The sequence below is a fragment of the Varanus komodoensis genome, unplaced genomic scaffold, assembly GCF_004798865.1.
Source record: "Varanus komodoensis strain SLA01 unplaced genomic scaffold, ASM479886v1 scaffold45, whole genome shotgun sequence".
Lineage (NCBI taxonomy): Eukaryota > Metazoa > Chordata > Lepidosauria > Squamata > Varanidae > Varanus > Varanus komodoensis.
In genome coordinates, this window is record NW_025336011.1 from 5137233 (window position 1) to 5152688 (window position 15456).

At 46.9% G+C, this 15456-nt stretch overlaps 1 protein-coding gene across 1 annotated transcript in view; it reads right to left on the reverse strand.

The window, feature by feature from the left end:
- Window positions 1-13836, reverse strand: part of MPP3 (MAGUK p55 scaffold protein 3) — a 73207-nt gene extending 59371 nt beyond the window's left edge. Inside the window, exons 1-3 of the mRNA XM_044444625.1 lie at window positions 13732-13836; window positions 7341-7462; window positions 5525-5643 (exon numbers count right to left, since the gene is read on the reverse strand). Of these exons, the coding sequence (XP_044300560.1) occupies window positions 5525-5643; window positions 7341-7365 (144 nt within the window). The 5' untranslated portion in view covers window positions 7366-7462; window positions 13732-13836. The remainder of the gene's footprint in view (window positions 1-5524; window positions 5644-7340; window positions 7463-13731) is intronic.
- Between the last annotated feature and the right edge of the window lie 1620 nt (window positions 13837-15456).

Genomic DNA, 15456 nt, shown 5'->3' on the forward strand with positions numbered 1-15456 from the left:
ATGTAATCTAGCAGCACCACTGTCCTCGCTGTTTGCTTTTAGGCAGGAAGTTTTTTAGGCTGCTGGGGGGCAGGTGTCTGCTACTGTTTTTAACTGCTGCTGTTGCATATCTTCTCATTTAGGTTGCTTTCGGATGGTGGGCTCCTAGGGCATTCAATCAGAAATCATTGTGCAGTTATCCCATTTTTATCTCCTTGCAAGATCTTCCACAGTAAGAAAAAAGATGAAAGAAACAAGGGAAAGGTGACAACATCTGCACCCCACATAAAATTCCCTGAATGAGGCAGGATGATGGCGTCCTACCAGCCTGATCTGGAAGTCCTGTTTAGGCAACATTTAATTGGATTTTGTATTATTTTCATTTCACATAAACAGCTTTGTTAAGGCTGTTTTCAAAAGGCAGGATATAAATACATAGAAATTATTATTTATTGATATCCTGGCTGATTATTAAGATTTATACCTCGCCCTTCAAGTACATCATCAGGCCAGTTTACAAGAAAACATCTAATGCTCTATGAAATAGCTAATCTATAAAAATAAGCTTTGGAGGCTGGGGCGCGGTGGAGAGAAAACCAACAATCTATAAAAACAACATAAATGACTAATATTAGAAAGCTTCAGATGGACAAAAGCTAAAAAGCCCAAGGAAATAAAAAGGTCCTTTCCTGGTATTAGAAAGGTATTGGAGTAAGGACCAAGCAGGGCCCTTTCCTTGATCTGCCACATCTCAGATAGCAAAATGGCTCTGAGAGAAGTACAGTGACGCGTACGTGGAGAGAGTGGCTTCGTAACAGTCCCCTCCCCTTTCTGTGTACCCCTCCTCAGTCCCCTGTTCTGCATTAGCTCATCTACCAGTGGTTTCCGTTTCATCCTCTACTTCACAGTCCCTCTTATGCCGCTTTTGATGCCAACGGTTTCCTCTTCCACTTTTTCAATACACTGCTTCCTGAACCACTTTGCCTTTATCTCCACTCTTGTCCAAGTCTCACTCTTACTCTGCCCACAATACTCAGAGACGGTTTCTGACCTCTCAGTCTCATGCGTACAGACAACACCCAAATGTTATCTCTCTGAAGATAAATTCTGGTCGCTGCATCTCAGGCCAGTGGGAACTGTTAGCAATTGAATTCACAGCAGGCAGGCCTCCTCGCAGGACTAAGACCCAGAATCTTCTCTCAGCTGTGCCTCCATCCAGCCAGCCCTGACATCAGCCAGGAGAGATAGCGGTGCTGGTGTGGAGAAACCATTGCTTCCTATAATGGTTTCTAAAGACCAGACTTACCATGGTGAAATACCATGACTAGGTTCAGACAACACCACAGACCAACAATGGTAAGAAACCACCATGGCTTGTTGTGTTGTCTGATTCCAGCCAGTATCTTAAATGTGTGTCTAGGAGCTATGTGTGTATGTGGGTTAAGGGATCTTAACTTGGTTCTTAAAAACCTCTCCCTATTCTCCACACTAGCATCTCAATCTTAATAAGTACCACTGAATCTTATCTAAAGTAAAAGCAAGTGTAAGATGCAGCTGCTAGATACACATTTAAAGCAATACCTGTTTTGGGCAAGGACTGAGTCACTTGTCTATTTTGTACAGCTCAAAGTCCACTTTTGGCTCTCTAGAAACGACACCTGCTGTATGTGGATGCCACACAAATATTAGCAGCTTCCACTAGTTGTGGCAGAATTCACTCCCTCTCAGTCACTACCTATGTTTCTGTTATCACATACTACTTTTAAAAGCCAGGGCAAATGTTTCTTTTAAACTCACAGTTGCCTCAAAAAGGAGTTTTGTCAATTGTTTGGTATGAAGTCAAGTCATGATTTGTCAGCTCTATAAAGTGCTCTGCAGACTATACTAGCTAAGGATGCTATTAAAATTGTACATATTCAAGTGTTTCTGCTTCTTTGGAAGATGCGACAAAGAACCCTGTAGGACTACACAGCCACGATTATCACACTTATGGCAAAAGGACTGTTTGATATTGATTGTTCCAGGCCCAAGCTGCATTTTAATTGTTCTCCTGCCACCCCAACCCAGACCCATGTGGATCCCATTCTAGGACCCAACTTTACGGCCTAAACAATGCTCTCTGGTCTCAGCAGTCCTGTCCCTCCAAATCCACATGTGTGATTGGGCTGTAGTTATTTAGCCCAAGTTCATACATTTTCCAGGACCTGAAACATAGGAAGCTGCCTCATATTGAGACCATTGGTCCATCTACTCCTGTACTGTCAATAATGTGGATTTCCAGGGTCTCAGGAAGGATTCTTTCCTGGTCCAGATGCTTGTCCTACCTGGAGATGCCTGGGATTGAACCTGAGACACTCTACAAGCAACGCAGGTGCTCCACCACTTTGCTACGCCTCCTCCTCTGTACCATGGTGGAGAAGCAAAAAATTCCTTAACGCACTTCTTGTATCAAGACCTCTGAAACAGTGTCTATTCCTGTCACATAACTTCTCCTTCCATTTAATTTGAGTGGGATCAATTACAGAAACAGTTCTGTGCAGTCAAAAGTAGTGAAGGTGGAAGGCAGGGAAATCTGCATTTCTTTTGTTTTTCATTTGTTAGCATTTCATTTCAGGATACCAAATTCCACTGATTTCAACTGGAGACTCAGCTGGCCTTCTCTTGCCTGTAGTTTCAATGTTTCTGATCAAACAGAATGACATTTCCAAGAGTTCTACCAAATACACAAACATTCCACTATTATCCATTTCTTTTATTTACTTATTAAATGTTTAAACTATGCAATAATCAATGGTCTCAAGGGGATATACAGATTAACACCATAAAAAAGTAACAATGAAATAATGACTATCAAACAAGTCAGATAAGAACAGAATAAAAGCATCAGTAATGTATAATAAATTCCAAAGTACAATATAAAGAGAAATGAAAATGTCATCATTTGTTTGTTTGTTTGTTTGTTTGTTTAAAACATTTGTATGCCACCCAATTGTGCCACAGCACCTCTGGATGGCTCAGTCAAACATTGCCCCTGACAAAGACATTCCAGATAGGGCACCACCACTGAAAAGACTCTGGATTTGCACAATCATGGAGTGGGAATAAGCCAAGGTTGCTTGTCCATCCCTTTCACTGTCCACATGTGCTGGGCACATGCCAGGCGTGTTTGCACAACTCCCCTGGCCAGTGCAGCTTGCTGTGTCGTGCAAAAGCAGTTAATGTACGGTTCCCTCTTGCAGCCACCTGTCTTGCCTTATTTGAATGGAGCACCTGAAGAAGGGCTTTCGATCATAATTCCGCGGTCTAAGAAGATCTATATGCAAGCAGCCAGTCCTTCACGTAAACAGTTCCTAGGCTATCTGGAGTTTTAAAGGTTAAAACCCGCACTTTGAATCAAGCCCAGAAATGGAATGGAAGCCTGCGAAAGCGGCAAAATACTGGCATACAGGGATCATCATGACCAGTCCCCATTTTCAATCTACTTGCTGCATTTTGGACTAATTGAGGCTCTTTTCAAAAGCAGCTCTTTGATGATTTTAAACAGTGGACAAAAGATCCCCCTCTTATAGAATATTTAAAATCTGCATACACAGCTCAACTAAACAGATTTTCCCATCAGCCAAATCACCTGTAGGTGAGCTTTCTCATCCTTTCCATCACCCCTCTATTTTCTGTGACCTTTCTGTGACTTGTACATGCAGTTCCTGAGCACTGCACTTCCTCAGCCCATTAGAAGTGTATTTTTTCATTTGCTTTGATCCCAATTTATTTCCATAATAACAACAAATGGAGCTTGTTGCATCCCCTGGTCATAGCTAAAACACAAGCATATACCCCATGGAGTGTCCAAGTGGCAACCCCACATGATGCAGAAATTTGTATGCGATGGAGAGAAGGGTTGGCCAACCTCTCCCTCTGCTATTCCAGCCCCAGGTCCTGGAGCCACAAAAATTGTAGTTCCACCTCCACTATTTTTTTCTTCCAATATTTTTATTGTGAATTTCAATTTTTTTTAACAAAACCAAAACACTAATAAAATAGTCTGTGTTAAGTCTATCATAACTATGCCACTATCTGGAAAAGCAGAACCCAGTAAAAGGAATCCATGCTCTGGTAACCTCACATTTGGACTACTGTAATGAGCTCTGTGTGGGGCTGCCCTTGAAAATGGTTCAGAAACTCCAGTTGGTACAAAATAGGGCACACCACCTGTTGACAGGGACGGGCAGGCATGGACACCTAAGCCCTGTTCTTTATCATCTGCATTGGATAACAACCAAAGTCCGGACACACTTTAAAGTGCTCATATCAACATATAAAGCCCTAAACGGCTTAGGGCCTGGATCTCCAAAGGACCGTCTCCCTTCCTGGACCTTAAGGTCAGCACAGAGGTCCTCCGTCAAAGAAATGAGGAAGGCGGCCACGAGGGAAAGGACTTCTGGTTTGGCACCTCGATTGTGGAATCAGCTCCCCAGCAAGGTGTGCCTGGTGCCAATCTTGCAAACATTTCAGCACCAGGTTAAAATCATTTTATTCACTCAACATTTTAATGGCTAAACATTATCATTAATAGATGTTATACTGTTTTTTATCTACATTGCTGCTCACATACTATGAATTGTTACTGTTAGGTATAATGTATCATTTATATTCTATTTATCAAATGCTGCTTACTATGTTACAGTTTGTTGTTCTACATGCTTTTCAGAGATCAATTTGTATACTGTGTTTGGTTTGATATGGTTTTTTATCCTATACACTGTTCTGAGAACTTTGCTAATTGAACAGTTTATAAAAGCCTTAAAAATATCAATTGCCATGAATGCATATGGAAATGATACAGTTACATATTCCACATTGATTAGAAAACATACTACAGTCCTAGAAATAATTAAGTGTAAGTTTCAGCACAGGCAAGCTAGATATCCCTATATTTATCCATGCCCATCTTCACAGCTAAGCAGGCCGGCTGGCCCAGCGCCTAAGCGAGAACTCGGCATGTGCCAACCAAAGTTCCTTTCAGGAAGTGTGAAATGCAAATTAAGAACTCTGCATGTGTTCAAAACATGGTGCTGGTGGAGAGCTTTGCAAATACCCTGGACTAACAGAAAGACAAATAAGACAATCCTAAATCAAATCAAACCAGAACTTTCCCTGGAAGCAAAAAGGGAAAAACTGAAGGTGAAGTACCTCAGACACATCATGAGGACTCACTGGAGAAGACAAGAATTCTAGCAAGGTCGAAAGCAGAAGTAGGGAAGACAAATTATGAGATGCATCAATTGCGTAAAGGAAGTCACAGCCTTGAGTGGCCGAGCAGGGCTGTCACAGACAGGAATTTTTGGAGGGCTTTCATTCACAGGGTCACCCAAAGTCGAAGATTACTTGACAGCACATAACAACATGTGTTCAAAGGCACTCTGCTTTATGGTAACACAACGTCCAGTTTGAAGCTGTGAGATCAAAAATGCTAGGCACACAGGAAACACAAAAGGAGGGAAACCAGGAAGAGGGAGCTTGCGCAACACAAATGTAATGTATTTACCTTCATTAAATAGCTGAGACTTCTTTCACTGAATATGTCTCTCAAGAACACCATTTCCTCCTTGTGATTTGAGTCAGGTCTCAACTGTGATGTCAAAAGGGCAAGGGTTTCATGCAAACCTAGGGGACAAATATGGAAGAGACTCACTGGAATAACAATTCTCCAATTATGCACAGGACTGAAAGAGCTTTAGACCAAACCCAATGTCTGTTTTCATCACAGCTGGAGCACAAAACTAGAGCAGGGCAGGAACGAAAGAAGGGGCTTCAACTACAGGAGAGATCAGATCAGAGCTACAAGCCCTACTGGTGAACACCACCCCCAGTACTGACCCAGTTTGTGCCTGAGCTGCCATTTAAACCAGCAGTATATAGCCAGCCTCCATATGACTTGCCTGTACTGGGGTACGCTAGAGTACGTGAGCCGAAGAACTCCTGTGATCATTCTCTTCCATTGATATTTGGAGCTCCCTGCTCCTCCCTTTTGCTGAATCAGATGGAAGAGGCCAAGATGTTCTTCTGGTGTCCCCATGTCTATGGAGCTCACTCTGGATGATGATTCACCAGCCTCCATCTCTTCCTGTCAAAACTTTTGTTATTTAGGCTAGCTTTTAATTAATAACCTGCTGCTTTTTAATGCTTTATCACTGACATCTTACCACTGCTTGATTTCCTTTTAATGATGCATCTTTTTATTGATACAGAAAAAGCAAAGGTAGCCATTCTGGGTTTCAAAATCTGTATTAGGGCAATATCTTTGTTAGGCCAACCCAAAGGTCACAGAATAGCCTGCTCCCCAGAATTCTTTATCAGGTTAGCCATTAAACACATGCAAAAGATTGGTGCAGAGGAAGGAAAAAACAGGCTGATTTTGAAAAAATGCAAATCTGCATTTAGTCAGTCTTACGAGAGAAAGTGAGAGATGTCTATGGTTTGGACACTTAAATTAGCCTTTCATAGAAGCTGTGATAGTTTCATCTTGTACTTAGGACTCTTGGGATGTATTAACAAACAAACAATGGTTGACTCCCTTTTCTGAAAATATGATATTGAGCTTTGCCTAGATCTGTCTCCACCCTTTGGTGGAACATACAACCCTAGTATTGGCTTCACTTTCAGAGATGCTCTAAAGACAACTGGATCAAAATGATTTGAACACTCACAAGTGTCACACAAATACAGAGGTTCCCTTGAGGGGGATGGCACAAGGGGGGGGGGGGCAGGCATGTAGTTAGCCTGCTAATCATTCCTGGCTTCAAAGCGTATGGACTGCAAAGTCTGCTCTAGTTGCTGAAGATGTTACTGCAGATTCCAACCCCATGACAGACTTAAACAAGTTATAATTAATTAATTAATGCATTTAGCAAAATAATCCTGAGATGCAAATACCCAGAGTGCCCTTAGTATTCATGCCACATGTCAAGTGTCTTAGTTTCATGGTCTTGGTGTTAAGCTGCTGACAGATGGACAAACAGACGTTCTCTTTTATTGTTATGGATTATAACCTGCCTGTGGGATATCTACTGGAGCACAGAATTAAAATATTTTAATTAAAAGAATAATCTCATGTTGCTATAAAACAGGAATTGGCAGCTTGTGGTCCTTCAGATGTTTTGGCCTGCAACTTCCATCAGTCTTAGCCAACCAAGAGCTAATGAGAGTTGAAGACCAAAACATCTGTAGGGCAGCATTTGCCCATCTCTACTATAAAACCTCTGCAGTGATTCTGAGCCTGTTTTTAGATCACACGGCCCCAGAGTAGCACCCGCTTTAAAAAAAACATGGACACTGTTTGGGAGCAGCAGGAAGTTCCGTACCTGAATCTTCAGACAAGACAGGCATGGCTCGTTCCTTCCTCACCACCCCCAGGTGAGAGCAAACTGTCTGCCGAACAACTGATCCACCTCCAAGGATTGAGGGTTAACCACAAGCAGAATGCCTGGAGTCAGAAAAAACAGTTAGAGCAGCCTTTATTTTATCTATCTCTAAAAACATCAAGAACAAGTAGATATATCTATTTTATTAGGTTAACGAAGGACGGAGTTCTGCCTTATGCAAATGTTGGTGCACCACCTACATTCCCAACCATTCTAGGCACACGGTTTGAAAAGACAAGTGTTGCTTGAGGGGAGCAGACCAAGCAGAGAAGCAGCGTGGACAGGAGCAGGCGGATCCACAAGTCAGACTCTGCAGGGAAATTTGCTAACGATCCAGGAAGGAACATGGATCAAAAGGCAGCCATGTCACAGCCACATCAGTACATTTTGAGACACAAGGGACCAAACGACGCAGAGATTGGAGGGCAGAACTATAAACCAGAAGGGGCCAAAAGAACTACACATTCTGCTTGTGGTCACGGCTGTCCTGAAGACCCCCTTGTTCTACCCTTCCATATCTTTCCGCATTAGGTACGGCATCCTTCCATTCTTCCCATCTCTTCTTCTTTGTGATCCCGCTACACGAGGGAACAGAATCGTGAGCCTCTGGACACAACCCATTCCTTACCCCACCCCTTTGCCCTGGCACTTTGGTGGTTTCCCAGCCTTTGTGTGTTATTTTACCCCATCTAAAAGTTTAGATGCCTCACCTAAGGTTTAGTGAAACCACACTGCTACAAATCACAATAGTCCCACAAGAAGAAGGTTTCTCAGTGATAAAATGGGTTCAACGTGGTATCCATTGCAATCAATGGAGGCTTTTCTTTCTCTTTTTAACCCCACTCAGGAGGAAGAGATTTCAGGAGGCAAATGCTGGAAGAAGGTTTAATCCTTCTCTCCCAGTGCACTGTGGACCCAATCCAAATCACAGCCACATGCACTTACACTGGAATAAAAGAGAGAGAAAGAGAGAGAGGAGAGTCAGCTACATAATTAACATGATGTATAGTTTGACCCTTAGTGGAGACCCACTGATATAAATGGTACTTCATTTAGTTATGACTCGTTCAAGTCTCATCAGTTTTGTTGAGTCTCCTCCAGCTAAGTCTGCATCCAAACCACATTGTAGCTAACTGCTAGATCATCCATGTTTTTAGACATGTCTAGATAGAAACCCTTGGACCGCAAGGAGATCAAACCAGTCAGTCCTAGAGGAGATCAACCCTGACTGCTCTTTAGAAGGCCAGATCCTGAAGATGAAACTCAAATACTTTGGCCACCTAATGAGAAGGAAGGACTCCCTGGAGAAGAGCCTAATGCTGGGAACAATAGATGGCAAAAGGAGAAGGGGACAGCTGAGGATGAGGTGGCTAGATGGAGTCACTGAAGCAGTTGGCGTGAGGGAACTCCAGGGGATAGTGAAGGACAGGAAGGCCTGGAGAAGTGTTGTGCATGGGGCTGCGAAGGGTCGGACACGACTTTGCAACTAGCAACAACAGACAGAAACCTAGAGAAGTCATTCATCATTCACTCTGCAGTCCTTGGCCACATTGCAAATTCCCTCCGTGTGTGATTAGTGGTGACCTTTGGCAAGAGGGGTCTGCCCCTTTGCTGGCAGCCAGCTGGGCAGAATAAAAGCAGGAGAAGGAGCTAGAGGTGGCATAAGGAGAGAAAAGAGAGAGTTGGAAAGAGGGAAGGGTTGACCCAGCCAGTTTGGTTCAGTCCCACCGCAACCGATGTGCAACTCGCAACAGATTCCTCATGAAGGAATGTGGCCCCCGATGCCAAAAAGGTTGCCCATGGCCCTGACAGAAGCAGTCACACCAGTCATTTCTCTGCTGTTCCACTAACAGGATACTGAACGAGACTGTGCTCAGGTCATTCAGCTTGTACGCCTACATTTGCTTGTTTGGCTACTGTAAAAAATAGTCTTGACAGTCCTGCTGCTCATAAGGTGGAGTATGTTGCACGAGCCCCTCCTGTGCATTGCGGCTCAGGAAAATCATCTGAGCTCTTCCAATTTAGGGCAAGGGAGGCAAAGCCTATATAAAATCTGATGCTTGCTTCATTTGATTACAAAGTCTGAACGGCAGCAGAAAAACAGCAAAACTCAAGCACATGCATTTTTATCTAATATCTCCTCACAACACAGTCTTTCGGTAAAAGAAAAAGAAAAATGCAGAACTGTATTGCAGAGGACCACCAAACCTGCCTATAACTGCTCCCAGTAAAAGCTAATTCCTAAGTACCGTGGTCAAATTCCTATGTGGCCCAGCACCTGGGAATTTCTAAGCCTCACTCTATCTACCCTGACACAGAGCTCAAATGTGAAAAGTCTTGAGGTTGCTGCTGTTACATAATTTCCTCCACTTTCATCCTTTCACTTTATTAAGGACCTCAGGGCGACCCACTTCCCACACAATTAGAGCTACGTAAAATGATGCTCTGTTGCCTCACTCAATTTCTTCAGCAGTGAGAAAATATTGCTGTGTAGGGACTGCAGCTTAGTGATAGCATGTATAGTTTAAACACAGAAGCCCCTATTTCACCACTCTGGTTTTTCCATTTCAGAGATAAGGAAACATTTTATGTGGGTGGCCACTGCCTGAGAAACTGGAGGATCTCTTCCAGCCAGAGTAAAACCAGATTCCCCCAAACTTTGAGAGGTGTCAGGTTGAAAGTCCCCTCATCCCCAGCAAGAGCGGGTCAGACCATTTATCTGTGCAAGTCCAGCATTGTCTCTCCCAGCCTTCCCCAAACTTGTGCTCTCCAGATGTGTTCAATTACAAATTCCACAGCTGGGGGGCTGCATTGCCCCCTTGTCCGAAGGCCACCTTTTCCACAACCAAATTTGCCACCATTGAGGTAGCAGAAATTATACCAATTCAGCAGGGAAACAAGAAGCTCTGGGAACATGGCCTTGTTTCCAAGTGGAATTGGCATCCCCAGGAGCACAATGGCAGCTGCGTGCTGTTCACACATGGACGACAGGGTTGTCAGCATGGCTGTGCTGCCGGGGATGGAGGATACTGTAGTCCAACAACTGTTGCAAAGCCCCCAAAGAACTGCAGCTGCTGTGGTCCCAAAATGAAGTCAGTAAGAATAATAATAAAGACAATTGGAATCATCATCCAGAGGGCATGAAGTTGGAGAAAGCTGAAGCCAACAATACAGGCAGCTTCCCCTGCACCATAAACCGGTCCGTGCCCACTCAGTGTCCCCTACACTTCTGCTCTTAATTGTCTCTTCGTTGCCTGAATGCACGTCAAAGGGACTGTCAGACCTCTCCCTTCCTCCCTCCCTGGCCAAGGGCCTATTCTTTAGGTGTTGCTTTTCAGCACATCTCTAGAAGGCTCACTGACACATTCCAGAAAGTAGCTTTTTGGCATAGCCAGCAGAAAAACAGCAGCCAACTGAGCTGCTCTCACCCACGCCAATGCATCTTTATGGAGGCTAGAAGGAAGCCCCCTGCGTCCAATGGAGCTTTTGTTTCTAGGAAGTGAGCTGAGAATTGCAAGCGAAATGCAGTCCTTCATGGGTCCGCCAGTCCCTCTGTGTTGCCTGGGGCTTACTCTTCAGTAAAGCTTCGGAACTGGAACTAGCAGCCTTTACCCACTTACTTGAATTCAGTGCGACATACTTCAGAGCAGGCAAGGAGAGTGCTGAGCTGAGGTCAGGACTGAGGACATCTGTAACCTTCTGCTTGCAGCTGGACTGCAACTCTCATCAGCCTTCCTCACTGACTAGGGCTAATGGGAATTGCTGTCCAACAGCATTTAGAGAGCCATGGCTTGCCAACCTCTGGTTTAGGCTGTCACGGCTGGCTGGGGAAAGCTGGGAGTTGCTGGACGTATTTCTCCCAAACACGCATGAGATGGGACTCTTTTGGCTCCTGCCCATTCGCCCTGGTCCTCCTTCCTAACCCTTCTCAACACTAAATGTTGCACCTTCCACCGGGCAGCATGAACACACCCTTAATAGTGTCCATTCCAGGGAACACGGACTGGCTACTGACAGGCAAAGCACATCCCTTCAGAGGCCTGGAGCTTGAGTCCAAGCAAAGCCGCACTGCAGTTGACTTTGAAGGCCATGGCACCATCCAGATGGGTTGGACTACTACTTCCATTACCCCCAGGCAGCACAGACTGGCAGTGCTGTCTGGGAATGATGTGGAAGCCCCAGACTGGAGAAGGCTACCATACACTTACCTGAGAACAAGCCTCCTTGAATTCAGCGGGCTGACTTTTGAGGACAAATGCACAGGATTGCACTGGCAGCGCTGCTGCTAACATGGAATGGACTTTGTGGCTTCTGCCCTCAGGTGGCTCTAAAGCATCTGCCACTTCCTGTGCGGGTTTCCATAGAGGGGGACATCAAAACCATAGCCCACCCAGAATGCCAGTCAATCCACTCCTTCTGCAGGAAGTTATACTTGCGACCTTCTCCTAAGCATTGGCTTTCCACTGTTGGAAAGTGAGTGCTGGGTCAGAGAGGCCCTTGGGCCTTATTTGGAAGGGCCCTTCTTATGTTTCAGTGGTATGCTCTGCAGTTTGGAGCAAGGGGGGCAGGAGGTCAGCAGGGCAAGATGAAAGGGGTGTGGGGGGGGCATCTGGCCTGCAGACTTAATCTGGCCTGCTGCCTCACCTTCCAAGATTCCTCTGGGGAGCACCTCCTGATGACATTTGACCCACAGAGGACTGGATGGAAGGGGCATCCTGCCCCCTCCCCACATACATTTCTGATTGCGCTTCTGATGAAGGGGATGGTGGCAGAGTGATCTGAGAGAAGCGGACAGAAGATACCGCAGGAAGCTGGGAGGGCAAGGTGAAGAAAGTGAAAGAGCAAAGCCAGCAACAGAGGTAGTGGCAGGGCAAAATAAACAGGAGAACACAAGCATAAAGGATAGAGGTGAGAGGCAAGAAACAGCCTATGTGATCCAGTGGTTAAAGTGCTGAGTTGGGGCTTGAGAGATCCGGGTTCTAGTCCCCACTCAGCCACAAAGTTCATGGGGTGCCTTTGGGCCAGTCACTGTCTCTCATCCTAACATACCTCACAGGCTTAATGTAAAGATAAAACTGAGAGGAAGATTATTTAAGCTGCCTTGAGCTTTTTGAAAAGAAAAAAGGCAGGATACAACTGTAATAAGTAGTATTAGGAAGCACTCTTTCTCATTCTTCCACATGTTCACATGGCATGTACACACACAGTGTGTTTTTCAGTGAAAAGGTTGGGCTAAGGTTGCACTTGGTAGAACATGTGCATGAGAAAGGAGCATGAAGTACGGAGCAGTAGGTCCGATGTATTTGATGACTGATGTTTTTAGTAGTAGTTTAAAAATCTTTAAAAAAAGGAGCATGAAGGAGGGAATACAGCAAAGAAAGTAACCTCTTCTTTTTGTTGTGCTTGAATGAATTGCTCCCCAGCTTCTCAACTTCTCCAGTGGGTCTCTGCTTGGTTAAATATTTCCAACAGGGAGCAGGGAAGGATATTCTGTGAAACATCATCTATGTCCAAGGCTTCCTATCAAGCCCTGCAACTTGTCAAGGTGCTTCTCTAGAACACGTGATGAAATAATAACAACACATCTGAGCACGTGCAGATCGCATTTCTCCCATGGTCCCTAACTGCAGCCAAACCACACGGAGCACACAGCCCTCAGCCGAGCCCCAAGACCTGGCACCTTCCACCTCAGAAATTAAACTCTGCATTTAGGATTTGCGCACGCACGCACCACGCACGCACGGCTGCTGAGGCCTCAAGGCGGGATGCTGATCTGACTTTAGGCCCCGCACGGTCCAGCCGCGGTATGCGCGGTTAAAGAGCAGGGAGTTCGCCCCCTCGGGACAGCATCGTGTAAAACCCCCCAAAACTACGTCGTGAGAAAGCATCGCTGAGTGCACAGCCAGGAACGGAAAGCCCGAAGCGGCCCTTTCTCGCACGGCAGGTGGGGTTTCCAGATCAAAAGCACACGGACAGTAGCAAGAGTGCTTTGAACCCAGACACCTCCCCTCCCCGCTCTAGCTCCTGAAATGAAACAGTGCGGAGGGAGGGCGAGGCTACTCTTTGCAGGACCCGGGAAACGGATCGGGGGGGCAGCAGAGGCTTGGAAGCCTCTGTGGATGACACAGCAGCGAGCGCGGGGGAGAAGGAGGGTGCGCGGAGAGGAGTTCGGGCAGGTGCGCGCGCGCTCCGGCAGCTCCCCGGGCTCGGCTCGGCCTGCTCCGGCCTCTCCACCGCTCCCATCACGGCCGCCTCGCTCGCTCGCTCGCTCGCCCGCCCGCCTTCCGGCAAGCACGCCCCTCTCCCGCACCGATCTCCTCCGCAACGTTACCCCAGCAGCAGGAGCGCCGTTCCGCGCTTGCTCACTCCAACCTCGGCCTGCCTTCGTATCAGCCCCGTCTGTCGGTGGCGTCCGGCAACTGCGCGCACTCGCTCTGCTCGCAGGGCGCGCCTCGCTCATGCGCTTCGCGATGGGGACGGGATTGACGGGGAGGGAGGCATGGCCCGCCCCCGCCCGCTCAGGCCCGGAGAACCTTCGCTCCCCCTTTTGTTCGGCACCGGCACGAGATCGCCAGCGACGCTCCCCGCGGTCCGCTTCCCCTCCCCGCGAGCTGCCCCTCCCCGTCACAAAGAGCCGCCGGTGCGCCTCGCTGGCCCAAGCGCCTCCCGCCAAGGCGGCAGCCCGGCTCGCCAGCAGGGGCTCCCTTCCTAGGCCGTCATCCCACGCACGCTCTCCCGGGAGGAAACCGCACTTGAACGCGGGGGCACTGACTAGGGACTAAACATGCCCAGGGCTGGCGAAGTACAGCCTCCGGGTTTATAGATCGGTTGCCTTGTTCTCGCATCCTGTTGCTTTGATCCCTCCTTCCTCCCGATAGGTTACTGGTATTGAACCGGTTCCGGTCGTTCGTTCATTTGCTTCTGCGCCCACCTTGCAAGGCTGGCGGAGCTCCCGGGACAAGGATCGGTGTGTGTATTGCGAGTGTTATGTCATGGTGATGCCTTTCACTGAGTCTCCCATATCCGGCAGGGAGAGGTCCTTCTAATGAGTGGAGGGGTCGAAAAGAGGACCAGCCGACTCAACTGGGGGATTCCTTCTCGTGCATCAGAAGTGGAGCCGGGGATGGTGGGGGAGGGGGGGTCAGCTCCACCACCTCCCCGCTCCGCCCCGCTCCCGGTTCAAAGCAATGAATATTAAAAACGGTCCTTTGCCGTCTTGGCGCCCTCCAGATGTTCTGGGCAGCAGCACATTTGGAGAGGAAAGGATGGGTCCTTTTGTTTCTATTATGTTGATTTTAAGGTTGACATTTGATGCGCTTGTGCACTGCGTGTATGTTTTGCCTCCAGGTGCCCTCTGTTGTTTCGTTTGTTTTTGTTTTGTGTGTGTCCCCCACCTGCACTTTAGCTGTTTACTGTTGAATGGGCCTTCCCCTTTCCTCCCCACAGCCAGTAACAGTAGTTGCATCCACAGAGAGCCTTTAGGGCATGCAAGAGCTGCACTGGAAAGAAATCTGACATCGGGCCTCAGCATTGTGGCCTGCCAGGGAAAGTAACCCTCTGCAGATTCTTCCAAAGAGACACCAACCAGCATGGGGCACTCTGTCTGTGGCAAGTGGCTGAGACAAGCACGCGATGTGCACAGTCCTCTGATTCTGCTCCAGCGACTCTAACTGCTTGGGGCAGTGGAGTCCCTGGCATCAGTTGGCTCCGTTGGTTGTGATCCCACAGGCGGTTGCCCCCCATAGAGCTGTAGGAACATTTGCAGTCCAGCTTCTCTGAGGAAAGGGGGGAGATGTCAGCACAACTGGAACCAAAACCACATGAAAACTGGACAAAAGTGGGATCCTGTCTGCTAGCTTCCACCTTTACCGCAGCCTTGAGCCCAGGAGACAGGTTATGGGAAAAAGAGACCTTAAAAGCAGGGCGGCTTGGGATAGATTTTATATATCAGCATGGATTAGTCAGCAGGCTCAAGCTAATAGTTAATATTTCTCTTGCCTTTCAATTGTCTAGGACTGCACACAGACATTGGTAATTGGCTTGATCTTAGATACAG